At 45.6% G+C, this 13,531-nt stretch overlaps 2 protein-coding genes across 2 annotated transcripts in view; one reads left to right on the forward strand and one right to left on the reverse strand.

Annotated features, from left to right (window-relative positions):
- LOC124723176 (constitutive coactivator of peroxisome proliferator-activated receptor gamma-like) overlaps window positions 1-13,531 on the reverse strand; it is a 735,979-nt gene that overhangs the window by 141,467 nt on the left and 580,981 nt on the right. The gene's annotated exons all lie outside the window — the stretch shown is intronic.
- The window catches only part of LOC124723178 (serine protease inhibitor 2-like), a 32,228-nt gene that overhangs the window by 6,828 nt on the left and 11,869 nt on the right, over window positions 1-13,531 (forward strand). Inside the window, exons 2-5 of the mRNA XM_047248372.1 lie at window positions 3,625-3,953; window positions 7,180-7,390; window positions 7,917-8,128; window positions 8,231-8,416. Coding sequence (XP_047104328.1) covers window positions 3,625-3,953; window positions 7,180-7,390; window positions 7,917-8,128; window positions 8,231-8,416 — 938 coding nt within the window. The remainder of the gene's footprint in view (window positions 1-3,624; window positions 3,954-7,179; window positions 7,391-7,916; window positions 8,129-8,230; window positions 8,417-13,531) is intronic.

A 13,531-nucleotide genomic window follows, 5' to 3' on the forward strand; every position in this document is an offset into this window, starting at 1 on the left:
TCCTAATCATGTTCTTCAAACCCGGTGCGGAAAGGGGACTTCTCCATATTTCTTTAATGCGTCGATACTCGCTAAAAGCAGCAGCACTACTGCTGTTATTTCAATCACAGCTATAGCAAAGCCCTGCTCAACTTGTACAGACCCGTATCGACTGTCTGCAATTGATGATGCAGTACGGCGCCTAAATCGAACTCATGGCAAGGTACCAGACGGACGGCGTCACGACGAGAAGCCCATTAGCTCCAATTATAGCCAACCTCTTCCTGGAGTACTTAAACATTGTCCTAGACACGGCTCCTGCAAAGTCTACTTGCTTTTATCGGTACGTAGAAGACACATTCGTTTTCTTGCTTCGTGGGCGTGAAAATCTGGTAGAATTTTTCAACTTCAGCATCCATAATATCAGATTTACGATGGAAGTAGAGAAAGGTACATTGTCTTTTCTAGACGTCCTCATCCGCCGGAAAGAAAATTGATGTCGCAGCCACCCACACAGACCGATATCTGCATGCTACCAGCTATGATCACCCTTCATAAAAAAGTTCTGTCTGAGGACATTGGTGCATAGAGCGGAAGCCGTTTCAGATGCTGAAAGTCTTCCGAAGGAACTGAGCCACTTACGGGAAGTCTTAAAAGAAAATGGCTACAGCAACCGCCTGATTTCTCAAGTCATCTTGCAAGGACGAAGAAGCTTGCGTTCTTGCCGTTCTGTGGCTCTCACAGGAAATATTAGCCGGCTTATGAGAAGCATAAAATCGATACGGTTTTTAGGTCACCGGCTAAAATTTGACAGCTAATAAGGGTTGTGAAAGACGATGTTGGTCTCAGAACACCAGGAGCATGTAAAATACCGTGTGGGTGTGGACAGTTCTATATGGGACAGACTGTACGAACTATTGAACAGCGCTGTGTGGAACACGAGAGATGTTTTCGCCTTCGGTATCCTGAGAAATAAGCGGTGGCGAGACATACTTCAGAAAACGGACACCGTATTGGATTGGCCGAGAAATCTGTTACTACACGGACTAATAATTTTTGGGATAGTGTTTTAAAAGAAGTGATAGTTACAAATTTTTGACAGCATCCTCAATAAAGATGGCGGTCTGTAGCTAAGCACAACCTGGAACCCGGCCATCGGTAAGTTGAGGCGGGCGCAGTAAGCGCGCAATGAAAACATTACCATATATGGCGCTGGAGCGAGCACCAGTGACGTCACTGAAGACAGCGCGGCTGTATAAGGACGGCAGCAGCAATCATTAGACAGTCACCACTTGACAATGGCCAAGGAGTACTCGGCCGGAAGTTTGTGGATTTTAAACCACTAGAGCCCGAGAAAATTTTACCAGCTTATCAGTATGTCTGCAACTCGAGAAGCTACACCCCACTAAGTTTACCTGATCTTCTAAAAAAATGGCCAATTTGTAGTAAATTTTTAGTTTCTATGCTGTTCTTTTACCTTAGATTCCGTAAAATTTTACTAGGGCACCTGAATACAACCACTCAGACTGATATCATGGCACACTCCCCCACCCCCTCCCTTCTCATAGTCAAATGGTTCAAATGGCTCTGAGCACTAGGGGACTCAACATCTGAGATCATCAGTCCCCTAGAACTTAGAACTACTTAAACCTAACTAACCTAAGGACATCACAAACATCCATGCCCGAGGCAGGATTCGAACCTGCGACAGTAGCAGACGCGCGGTTCCGGACTGAAGTGCCTAGAACCGCACGGCCACCGCGGCCGGCCTTCTCATAGTCGATCCAGGCTGTAATATAAGTAAGTTTCTGTTAACAATATGAAATATTAATAGTGTATGATGCGTGTAGGCGTTGGTTATGGAGGCCTTGACCTTGCTTCCACACCGGTCAGGTTCTCTCCGCCTTTTCCCTACATTTTATCTGCTCTGTTGGGCTGTTTTGTTTCCCCTTTCCTTGTCTGCTTCCCCAGGTTGTGTCCCTGTTGTCTCATGATATTGGTACGGTATGGCGTGGGTGTAGAGACAGTTTGTTGGTGGTGCTGGTGCCCCACTATGTGTAGTATTTGAGCCACCCTTGCTCTCTGTTTCCACCCACCCCACCTCCTGTTCATTCCTCTTCCTGATGTCCTGACATCCCTTTTTCCTTTGTTTGCACGTGACCCCTTCCCCTTGATGATTGGGCTTCAGGAACAATTTCCTGCCATCCTAGGTCATGGGACCAATGACCTCACTGTTTCGTCCCCTCCCCCAAACCAACCAACCAACCAACCATTTCATATGAAACGACTGACGCTGCATCCCGGATTTGATTTCTTAGATCCTTGAGATCCCTAACCTCTGTTTCTCACAAACTTGAGTTCACATACACCCAGGTGCAGAGCAGATATCCAAGGAAGTCATATCAGGTAAACACAGTGGACGCAATCTTGAAACTCTTCCTGTCCACCTTTTGGCGAATCTTCAATTAGGTACTGATATTCCTTTCTGCGAGAGTAAAATAAGAGAATCCTCTACCCTGTTGGAACACAATTATCAACAATGTTTCTTGCTGAAGAGTGGTTCCTGAGATTGCTAATTATTATTAATTAATAACCACTGATTGCGGTTTCCCATCAGATATTGTTTGTTTTTGCAAAGTCCTGAGATTGCTCCAGAATACCAACGTATGTTTCTCTTCTCTTCCGCAAAAAGAAAGGGTCCATAAACTGTAGTCATTGTGAATCCAAGCCAAACATTAATTTTTGATGAGTGTTTTTGCTATTTAATGGTAGAGTGAGGTGCCTTGTTACTCATAATGCAGCAGTTGCGTTTAACTTCTCCGCTGATGTAAAATGTGGCCTCATCAGTAAAAAAAAAATTGCCACGAGGTGTTCGTTGCACGTAGCTCCTATCAAATCATAACTCAGCTTGGAGATCGGCGTGAGCTTAGTGTTCAAATTTGTGAAGCACTGAATGTGGCATGTTTATTTGTTTAGCTCTTTGATTTTGATAAGTGAAACTGGTTCCTTAAAGGAAGAGTTCATGCACATTCGGACTTCTTCAGTTTGCTTCTGATACACTGAACGCTCTCTTGTGGTACAGGCCGTTTCCGGGAGCGTGATTGACAGACAACGTTTCCAGGTCTTTGGAACTTCTTGACAACTAACAGGATGTTTTATCTTGTTGGTGCTGGTTTGTGAAATTATTGGGTGAAATACTTTAATTTCCAGATAAGATAAAATACACAGCCACCCACTAACACCCACACGTTCTCTATCGTAGGCATTCTTCCCGATTAAATTGAAAAAAAGGGCCATGTTATTACGGAAATGGATTAAAATTATGTATTATGGAAATATACAAATTATTTCTTAGAAATGAATCGATACTTCATGACCACCCCATGCAATAAGCCTTGTAGAATACTTCACATAGATGTAAAATTACTTGCACTCCTGAGCTAGCTCGTCTGTTTATTAAACTGTTTCATATCGTGCAGATAAACTGCAGATTAATGTTCCCAACAGTAAAAGCAACAAGACTACAAATAGTTCCTCTTATTGCCAGATGAAGTGTGTTAATTGTAACTCAGATGGAATGCCACAGACGGAGAAAATAGCTACCACGAGTAAGGCCAGAGTGTGATATGAGATTTGTTTGTGTAGTCGTCGTGTTCCTGTGCGGAGTGCTAGCCGTGCCACCCCTTCTGGACCTGCCGCCTGCTGAGGACCCAAGCCTCTGGGACGACGACGACTACCTCCCCGTGTCTGCGGGAGAGCGATTCGATGCCTTCGACTGGGCACTTTGCCGGGCGCTGGATGCACGCTACCCGGGAAATGTGGTAGTTTCACCCATCGGCGTCAAGATGGTCCTAGCAATGCTGTACGAGGGCGCAACGGGTGACACAGCGCGCGAACTCGAAGCGGGGTTGCTGCTCACAAAGGACCGCCAGCAGACGCGCGACAAGTACAGTGCCATCGTGGCCTCGCTGCAGGTAACACTCCGAACATCTAAACTGTATTTAGTTAACTATTTATTTTGAATAAACGTCCTCTGAATCATTATCCAAGAGTGTATACGACGAGGCTAAAGATATTCTGAGAGCTTCCAGATTTCTATAATCATCCTACAATTACACTGTTGATCGTTTAAACTGCAACGCCATGAAGGCGGCGTGCAACAAACCTCAAATTGCCACGGAGTGTACTACATGTTTGGATATGCACGTGATTGTCCTTTCAGCATAACTGCGCGGAGTAGTATTAAGTAATGCCAGATTAAGTAGCAGCCTCTTCATTCAGATATCGCGTTTGGATGTTGGTTGTCTGAGAAGATAGTCATGCTTAGTGTAAAGAGAAAAGTCTGCCCAAGCATACCGGAATTCGGCAGCAGGATCGTGGCCTATCGAGACTGCACGCTCTCGTTCGGAGATACCGCTGTTCATGTGGGTCGGGATCCCAAGACTGTCCTGCGAATGTGGAACTAATTACTTCAGGCGGCCCATAACAGACACTGAGCAGGATCTCAATGGCGCCACACAAGTGCCCGAGAGGACAGACGTTATATTCGCTCGACTGTGCAGGGTTTTACAGCCATGTCAACTATATAGTCACAAAAGTGACTTGGTTTCAGCGAGACCAGTATCCCCGTGGGCAGTGCAACCATGCCTCGAACACCACAGAATGCCAGCAATGCGACCATTGTTGCGGGTTCCTTTAAGCCAACAGAGGCGCACAGAAAATGGCGCACCTGAAGACAACGCTGCACAACGGAATGGCACCTAGTCTTTTCAGACATGTCGAGATTTCATGTACAGCTTCACGATGGAAGTACCTGTATGTGAAGATGCAGAGAACTAATGTAACAGATTGCATTTGTCGTCATATGGGCCCACCACCTGACGTGGTGTCCGCAGCTCGTGGTCAAGTGGCTAGCGTTGCTGACTCTGGATCATGCGGTCCCGGGTTCGATTCCCGGCCAGGTTGGGGATTTTGATCTGCCTGGCAACTGGGTGTCTTTTTCCCCATCATTTCATCATCATTCGCGACCGTGGCTAATTTGGACTGTGTAAAAATTGGGACTTCGCATGAGCGCTGATGACTGCGCAGCTGAGTGTCCCACCACCACCACCACGACCTGACGTGGTGGTATGGCATATCATGTCATTGAGTACGTAGCACGTTTGCCTCTAGTTCATAAAACTGGTAATTTGGACAGCAGGTGCTCTATCCGACGTTAATGCTAGTAGCTGTGCCTTATCCTAAAGGTCTTCGTGGCCACATGTCGCACATGATATCCTGCCTTGTCTCTCATCCACTGAAAATTTTTGATCATCGGTTGCCGAGGGAATGGGATGCTACCACACGCCAGCTGCTACTAATGAAGTCTGTTGTAGACTTCACACCATGGAATGATCTAACCATACCTGTATTTATCATCAAAACCTAGAATTGGTGCCATCTGAGTTATTAGAACCACTGTTGCTGCCTGGGGTGGTAGCTCTTTTTACTAAACCTCTCCCCGTTGTATGCCCCAAATAACCTAAAAATTCATTGACAGCAAGCGTTGCCTGTAGGGGTAACAGCGACAGTTAAAATTTTTTTCAGGCCAGGCACAAAAAGCACTCAATATTTTTACTGACTGGTAAATGGAAATGTCGTGTGGCTAGGGCCTCCCGTCGGGTAGACCGTTCGCCTGGTGCAGGCCTTTCGATTTGACGCCACTTCGGCGACCTGCGCGTCGATGGGGATGAAATGATGATGATTAGGACAACACAACACCCAGTCCCTGAGCGGAGAAAATTTCCGACCCTGCCGGGAATCGAACCCGGGCCCTTAGGATTGACAGTCTGTCACGCTGACCACTGAGCTACCAGGGCGGACTGTTGTCGATTCACTATCATGCTTGCTTGATAAAAGCTGCAAACTAGCGTCCTTTATGATATTTTGTTTATAGATGCACTGTAACTTCCATTCGCCTTCTCTTCGACAGGTTTTTAATGCTTGCCCATTTCATATCACTGCTTGGTAAGGAAAAGCTGTCACTCCAATGGTTGATTTGAACGGTACGGTGTACTACTAAACATACTGCTACAGGAGGTAGTAAAATATCTTATTCTGACCTTTGAACTAGCGTTCTCTGTCTGGAATCCGAAGTGTTGCCCAACTTCGCAACTTTCACATTAACAAATCATTGCCATAGCAACAAGAGGGGGTGTTCACTTTAAAGGAATATTTCATACAGAAGGCCCATAAGGCCACAAATAAGAATATTCTCAATTATCAAACAAGCAACAGAAGACCAATATTCAAACTAATTCAGTCTACCATATCTCTCTCTCTCTCTCTCTCTCTCTCTCTCTCTCTCTCTCTCTCTCTATCCCTCCTACCACGTATCCTTCCTCCATTACCACCCCAGCACTTCTAAATTCTCCCATGATGCCTGTCAGCTCTAAGGCATATGACAAAGAGCAGGCAAGCATGTGCAGTTAACTGCAGTATAGATTATATGCAAAGAAATATTTATTGGAAGAAACTTATATTTTATGCATTTAGCACATACAGAATGAAAAGTGGCTGCATGAACAGGACACACAAATGAATGTAAGTACAAAACACAACCATATACTGTAAACAGAAATAGCTAGACTTAAGAAACTGAAAAAGAACCCCTACAAATCTCGAGTAGAAATATGCATAATCAATTTTACGTCTACTATAGACAACTGAAGATACAAAACATCTATTGGTGCAATATATCTGGTACTCAAAAATAAATTTTTAGTTGCAAAAGATGTAAGTTTCTTTATCCTTCCGTTAAAACATAATTGAAGCTAGTAACTGACTGCAGTTGTTAACAGTATTCTTTCCCATCACAGATTATCGAAATAGTATTTGCAGGGTGATTTGCGATGCAGCTGCATGACATTCTTTATAATATGATCATATTACTTAATGTTTTCTGTTATTTGGATCTGCCGGTTTTGAGCTACAGAAAATTAGCTATAGCTCTGTAAAAATTAGATTGCTTGAAAAATGGTATATAACCGTTGGATTCTTTTCAGTGTCATCTGTACATAGTCTGATTTTCCATACACATCAAAAGTCGCCCTGAAAAAAACTAAAACACGATTTAGTAGTTACACAATTTATTACGAAGTCTTGGTAAAACTGTGTGACTAGGAATTAACCAGTTGTTCAGTCAGAAATTTCTATCCACAGGGAAGCAACCCGGATTATCTGTTCGACTTGGGAAACAAAGTATTTGCAGACGTCTCACTGACACTACGACCACGCTTTGTTACAATCCTGAGGGCGTTTTATAACAGTGATATTCAAAATGTCGACTTCAGAGATCCTAAAACTGTGCCCTTAATTAATGAATGGGTAAAAAATGCTACACGTGGTCACATTGACTCAATAATGAATGAAGGTATGTATAGCTCAAACCATATTCTCTTTTTCTGTATGTCATTCGTGGAAACCACTCTCAAGAGCGAACTTACAGCAAATTTTTTTTCACATTTCGTTTCCACTACTTACACACGCCTTTGCTTCGGTTATACACACATACTACAGGCAGTAATAAAATACAGCTTCCTACGAAGATACTAATATTCAGCCGTTATATTCACTTTGTGAGGTCTCATCGCCATTTAATATATTGCTGTTAGAAAAGTAAACCTTGAATGTTTATTTTCTTTAGCAATTTGTCGCAGGTTGTCAACCTTTAAGTTTCTTCCTTTACCACTCTTGTCAGGACAAAATACCCATAAAACTTCAACTCTATATGGCAGGTTATCGTGTCAGTTATGACTGAAAGATACTAATTTATAATGTAGCTGCTATTATCTTCTAAATTTAAATACTTGGAAGGTAAAAAATTAAGTGAATTTAAAGTTTATCACAACAAGAAATTCTAATTAAAGTTGGTTATTAATGGAAGGTATTAATTACAGATGGTCTTTCGGACGCTGTCCTCCTGCTTGTGAACGCACTGTACTTCAAAGGCTCTTGGAAGTATCAGTTTCAGCCCCAGCTTACCTTCACCAGCAATTTCTACACAGGCAAAGGGAAAACTGTAGCCGCACAGTTCATGCGTCAGAGTGCAGAATTTTTCTACTTACACTCTAAAGAGATTAATGCAAGCATATTGCGATTACCCTATCTTGTAAGTTGCATATTATTAGCAATTCCCGAGTTATCTCTGTGACTGCGGTGTGAGGAATCTCTGCAAGTTCATTATAGTAAAACGTTGTACTCATTGTTACAGGGCAGGAAATTCTCAATGTTCATCGTCCTGCCGGACGACAGGGATGGTCTCGAAAACCTTCTGAGCACTGTAAATCCATTTGCTCTGCGAGAAGATCTCGGACTGCTCAGACCGACTGCAGTACACGTGGTGCTCCCAAAATTTACTTTCGAATTTTCTGTACTCCTGAACGATGTTCTGAAGGAGGTAAGTAGTTATGTAAAGGTAATTAAAACTAGACCACAGAGTAACCATCTCGGATATATTGTATAACTATACTGACAGCTCATGTTGGTCTCGGTACGCTGCATTAAAATGCACAGCGCTAGCTGCTTGAATATCAACTTCGTTGTTGCTGAATTCATAACTGGGACGTTCTTTTCCTCAGATGACTTTCCATTTGGTCGCCAGTTTGCGAGTTATTGAAATTGCATATTTGTTGGGTAAAAAAAAAAAAAACGCGTAACCTAATTTTTACGCAGTCTGTTTATGAAGGATCGCAAACAAATGTCGCGTACATAACATTTTTGTTAGAACGTGGGTACCTGACCACATCACGGAAACGTCATTCGTGTCCAAACACTTTGGCGGTCACTTGAAACATATCTATCACTCTCATTCACTTACTTCCTATCGTTGCAATTTCAAAAGCAGTACAGCATGTTGGAAGTTTGTGTCCAAGCTAATTTTCTGCAGTTAGCACACAAATCTTATCCATTGCTAACTATAATGTTTATGGACGTGATTCAAAGTAAGAACCCACTGCCAACAATTGTGTCCAATGTTTGGTGTGTTCTAGCTGCAACAAATATGTTTCCTCAGTGGAAACCTCATGTGCACTGTGTCCTAGCTGCAACAAATATTTTTTCCTCAGTGGAAACCTCACGTGCACATGTTTGTGAGTGTTCATTTTTTCACCATGCATGAGTTCTGCAACCAGCTGGGCATAACTAAAAAGTTTCAACAAGTGAATGGTTGAATACTATTATCGTTCTTTGCGTGGTAATTATTGAATGATCAGTTTGTTTATTATAACAGTGAACATTTCAAAATTGCCCATAAAAAGAAGCCAAGCGTAAAAAGTATATTTTCAAAACGAGTCTATACATGTGTATAAATCTTGCATCTAAAATGATCAAAAATCACATAACAGCATTAGAGCACAAAGAAAAGTTTCTTTCTGCCAGAAAAATTCAGATCTGAAAGGGTTAAGCTTTAGTGTGTAAAGTAATTTTTGTTTAGCGCATTTCAAACACACTACTATAAATTAAAAAGTGTAATGTGGAGAAAAATTCAACTTTGTAAAGTATTTGATTCTGTTATTGTCTGGAAAGTCTGTCTTCGCAACCGAATTTGACTTCCAAATGTTTATTCACACGTCTCTCTTCACCTTCATTTTTAAAGCTGCTTGGTAGTTTGTGACGCATGACGTGACAGGATCTGTTGGGTAGCCGGAATAAAACTGGTCAGGAAATTGCGCCCCACTAGCTCAGTCTTAAAACGCAATAGCTTCTCACGCATAATCGCACGCTTTCTGAAAGTTCACTTACTTGGTATCTCAAGAAAAAACTAAGAACCCAAATATCTCGACATTAAATTAAAAAAATACCAGCAGAACTGACCACGTGCAGGTTACGTAAGTTTTACTTATGCAAAGCTGAAAGCTATTAAGAAATAACGCAGACTTACTTATAATGCTCCGATACGATGTTTTTATTTCGGACTAGCACTTGCACAGGCGTTACGATGTCGTCGGAGTTTTTGCAGGTCGTCACGTAAGTGTGCAATCGTGTTCGGAATCGTTTCGGATGGTTTTCTAATGGTTGTTTCGCTGTCTGGAGTAAAATTTCGCTTCATTTTGAACATTTGGTGCGCATGATGGTTACAACAGAAAACACATGCTAAAGCTGAATTCAGTTTATAAGCAGCTTAAATACTTTACCTTATCTGTTGCAAATGTCACGAATGCAGCAGGCTACTGAGAAAGTATAAAAATAAAGGGAAATGAGGCTAAAATTCAGATTCCTAGCCGTTAAGATTGGCTTTCTAAATATAGAAACATCACGACTGATTAAGCGTATGAGGAAGACAGAAGTAAAAAAGGTGGTAATTATGAAGAGAAATTAGAACAAAATTTCCAATCGTAACTGCCGATAATGCGGTTGGTAATAACATTGGAGTGTCTGTTCGCCTGACCGATTAAATATTACATGGAAAAGTGGAATCCATAAATGCGATGCAACAGGCATTTCAAAGCTCATTAGTTATCACCTTGAACTTTACCCGCATAAGGAAAAAAAAACCCCTCCCCCTGCGGGTATGGGGTAAGAATAGGCCCGAGGTATTCCTGCCTGTCGTAAGAGGCGACTAAAACAAGTTTCAACCGTTTCGGCCTTTCATGTGATGGTCCCCCTTGGGGCTTGACCTCTATTTTTCAAAATTCTACAAAAGCACGAGCCTTTGGGGGAAGGACGCCTTACGTGGTGTACCACTGGTCCTCAGTGCACTAAGTCCTTGGCACTCAGCATTGTACCGGCATTGTAACCATACCCACTATTCCTCAAATTGGGCCTAAACGCCTGGGTTGTACAAGTTACGCCCATAGTGCGTCCCCATCTGCACCTACGATCATGATGGACTTTCCATGGCACCAGAAATCCGGCACGGTAGCCAGCCCGTTGTGGTGGGGTCGTCATGTACCCTCTAGGTTGTAGCCCCCCTGACAACACAGGGATCGTACTGCCGATACCTGAGCTGCAACCTCCCCACGTCGGCCAAGGAGTAGATGCCCGTCTCCTTGGGGCATCAGGACTCCCGGCAACGGTCATCCTGCCAGGTGGCCCTTGCTGAGGCTGGGTGGCGCCCGTGGGGAGAGCCCCTGGTCGGAGTGGGTGGTATCGGGGCGGACGTTTCGCAGATGAAACGTCAACACGTATCAGGTCGCTTTGCGGCCGAGTCTCTCAAACGGAAAGGTACTGCCTCTAGTTCTGGTTCTCCTGCCCTTTCCCCTTTGGCCACTCCCTGGGAGGAGGGACAGGCCCGCCGGCTTGGGGCAAAGTACTTCCCCCGCTATTCGGTCTGTTCTCGAACCGATGGGGGGGACGGTCGCCACCTCCAAGCCCATGTTCTTTGTTCAGCACATTGAGGACATCTTCGGGGAAATCGCGGCTCTCAGTAAGATGCGTTCGGGGTCCGTTCTTATAAAGACCACCTCCGCCACACAGTCGGCGGCGCTCCAGGCGTGCGACCGCCTAGGGGATACCCCAGTGTCCATTGTCCCGCATCTGGCACTAAATAGGACGCAGGGGGTTATTTTTCATCGGGACCTCCTGCTGCAATCTGATGAGGAGCTCAGGGCCAACCTGGTGCGCCGAGGTGTGCATTTCGTCCGGCGAGTCCAGCGCGGCCCCAAAGGCCGTCGCATCGACACCGGGGCCTTTATCCTCGCCTTCGAGGGGGACGTTCTCCCAAAGAAGGTAAAGGTGATGTGCTACCGGTGCGACGTGCGACCTTACGTCCCGCCTCCTATGTGCTGTTTTCGGTGTTTGCGCTTTGGGCACATGTCGTCACGGTGTGAGGCTGAGCCCCTTTGTGGCGATTGTGGACGTCTTCTTCGTGAGGAACATACATGCACCCCACCACCTCGGTGTGTTAATTGTCCTGGCATCCACTCGCCTAGATCCTCAGACTGCCCCGCATATCAGAAGGAGAAGAAGATACAAGAACTCAAAACTTTGGATCGTCTCTCATATTCTGAGGCCAGGAAGAAGTATGACCGCCTCTATCCCGTGCCGTTGACCACTTCGTTTGCCTCAGTTGTGTCCCCTCCTTCCGCGGTGTCCTCACCCCTATCCTGTCCCCCCTCCACCTCCTCCCCCCATCCGGGGTCTCTGCCTCCGCCTCCCAAATCCTCCCCTTCCAAATCCTCCTCCCCCGTGGCACCCGCCCCCTCTGCCCCAGGGGCCACCCTTCCTCCTCTTCCTCCTCCTCCCCCCCTCTCTTCTCAGGCGTCCATCGGGGCAACGTTCCGGACCCCAGCTTCCGAGGTCCGGCGTTCCAAAACGGACCCCACGCGTGAGGACCTCCTTCGGGTCCAGCCCACCACCCTTGTACCTCCTCGGACTTCCAAGAAGGCCCCCAAGAAGAAGTCTCTATCCCCCTCTCCACCCCGGCGCGTTTCGTCTGATGCTCCATCCGTGAGTCGCTGCTCCCAGCCGTCCTCAGTTTCGCCGGGACGCTCTGCTGCCAGGCGCTCAGCTGGCCTCTCGTCGGCAAATGATGATGCCCCTCCTACACCACCAGGGACAGCGGCCGCAGCTGGCGACGACTCGATGGAACAGGATCCGCCTCCCGCCGGTTGTAGCGTTGTTCCCTCGAAACCTGACCCTCCGTGGCCGTCGAGGTGACCAGCTCTTCCCCCGTCTCGTTCCCCCTCTTTTTTGACTAGCGATGGCCTTGTTACATTGGAACATAAGAGGTATTCGATCTAATCGGGAGGAATTACAACTGCTCCTCCGCCTGCACTGTCGGCTCGTCCTTGGTCTCCAGGAAACCAAGTTGTGCCCGACTGACCGTATTGCCTTTACCCACTATACCTCGAAGCGGTATGACCTCACCCCTGTGGACGGTATCCCAGCTCATGGTGGGGTCATGTTGCTCGTTCGGGACGATGTCTATTACCATCCCATCCCATTGACCACCCCACTCCAAGCAATAGCTGTCCGTATTACTCTTTCTGCTTTTACTTTTTCAGTTTGTACCATCTACACTCCATCGTCATCCGCTGTTAGTCGGGCTGACATGATGCAACTGATTGTTCAGCTTCCCCCGCCGTTTTTATTGTTTGGCGACTTCAATGCCCATCATCACCTTTGGGGCTCTCCTGCATCCTGTCAAAGAGGCTCACTCTTGGCGGATGTCTTCAACCATCTCAATCTTGTCTGCCTCAATACTGGCGCCCCGACTTTCCTCTCGGACTCTACTCATACCTACTCCCACTTGCACCTCTCTATCTGTTCTACCACTCTTGCCCGTCAGTTCGAGTGGTATGTCCTTTCTGACACCTATTCGAGCGACCATTTCCCCTGTGTCGTTCGTCTCCTGCACCACATCCCATCCCCACGTCCTTCGAGCTGGAACATACTGAAAGCTGACTGGGGACTTTACTCCTCCCTGGCGACCTTTCCGGACCACGATTTTCTCAGCTGTGACAGTCAGGTCGAATACCTCATGGCTGTTATCATCAATGCTGCCGAACGTTCCATTCCTCGTACTACCTCTTCTTCACGTCGCGTTTCCGTCCCCTGGTGGAATGAGGCTTGT

The sequence above is a fragment of the Schistocerca piceifrons genome, chromosome X, assembly GCF_021461385.2.
Source record: "Schistocerca piceifrons isolate TAMUIC-IGC-003096 chromosome X, iqSchPice1.1, whole genome shotgun sequence".
Taxonomy (NCBI): domain Eukaryota; kingdom Metazoa; phylum Arthropoda; class Insecta; order Orthoptera; family Acrididae; genus Schistocerca; species Schistocerca piceifrons.